We start from the raw sequence: 325 nt of genomic DNA, 5'->3' as shown, positions 1-325 counted from the left end.
GTGTGTGTGTGTGTGTGTGTGTGTGTGTGTGTGTGTGTGTGTGTGTGTGTGTGTGTGCGTGTGTGTGTGCGTTCTACGGCCTGCAGCCATTGACTGCGTCGCCACTGAGTGGGGCCACTGGTCGCCATGCAACGTGCCTTGCGGTGTTGGGACCCAGCGAAGGATGAGGGAAGTGCTGGAGGCTCCCAAGGGGGCTGGAGAACCGTGTCCCCCTCTGGACCAGATCCGGCCGTGCGACCGCGGCCCCTGCAAGGTGGATTGCATCCTTAGTGAGTGGTCTGCCTGGACCGAGTGCTCCCACCCCTGCGGTCTGGGCGAGCAGCGC

The 325-nt window shown here is 63.4% G+C and overlaps 1 protein-coding gene across 1 annotated transcript in view; it reads left to right on the top strand.

The window, feature by feature from the left end:
• Nucleotides 1-325, top strand: part of EMH_0070310 (uncharacterized protein) — a gene marked incomplete at both ends in the record, with an annotated part of 5,075 nt that overhangs the window by 1,420 nt on the left and 3,330 nt on the right. Inside the window, one exon of the mRNA XM_013498961.1 lies at nucleotides 87-269. Within this exon, the coding sequence (XP_013354415.1) occupies nucleotides 87-269 (183 nt within the window). The remainder of the gene's footprint in view (nucleotides 1-86; nucleotides 270-325) is intronic.

This window comes from Eimeria mitis, genomic scaffold (assembly GCF_000499745.2).
Source record: "Eimeria mitis Houghton genomic scaffold, Emh_scaff3867, whole genome shotgun sequence".
In the NCBI taxonomy this organism is placed as follows: domain Eukaryota; phylum Apicomplexa; class Conoidasida; order Eucoccidiorida; family Eimeriidae; genus Eimeria; species Eimeria mitis.
The sequence above is the reverse complement of the archived record's forward strand: the minus strand, read 5'-3'. Positions and strand labels throughout refer to the sequence as shown.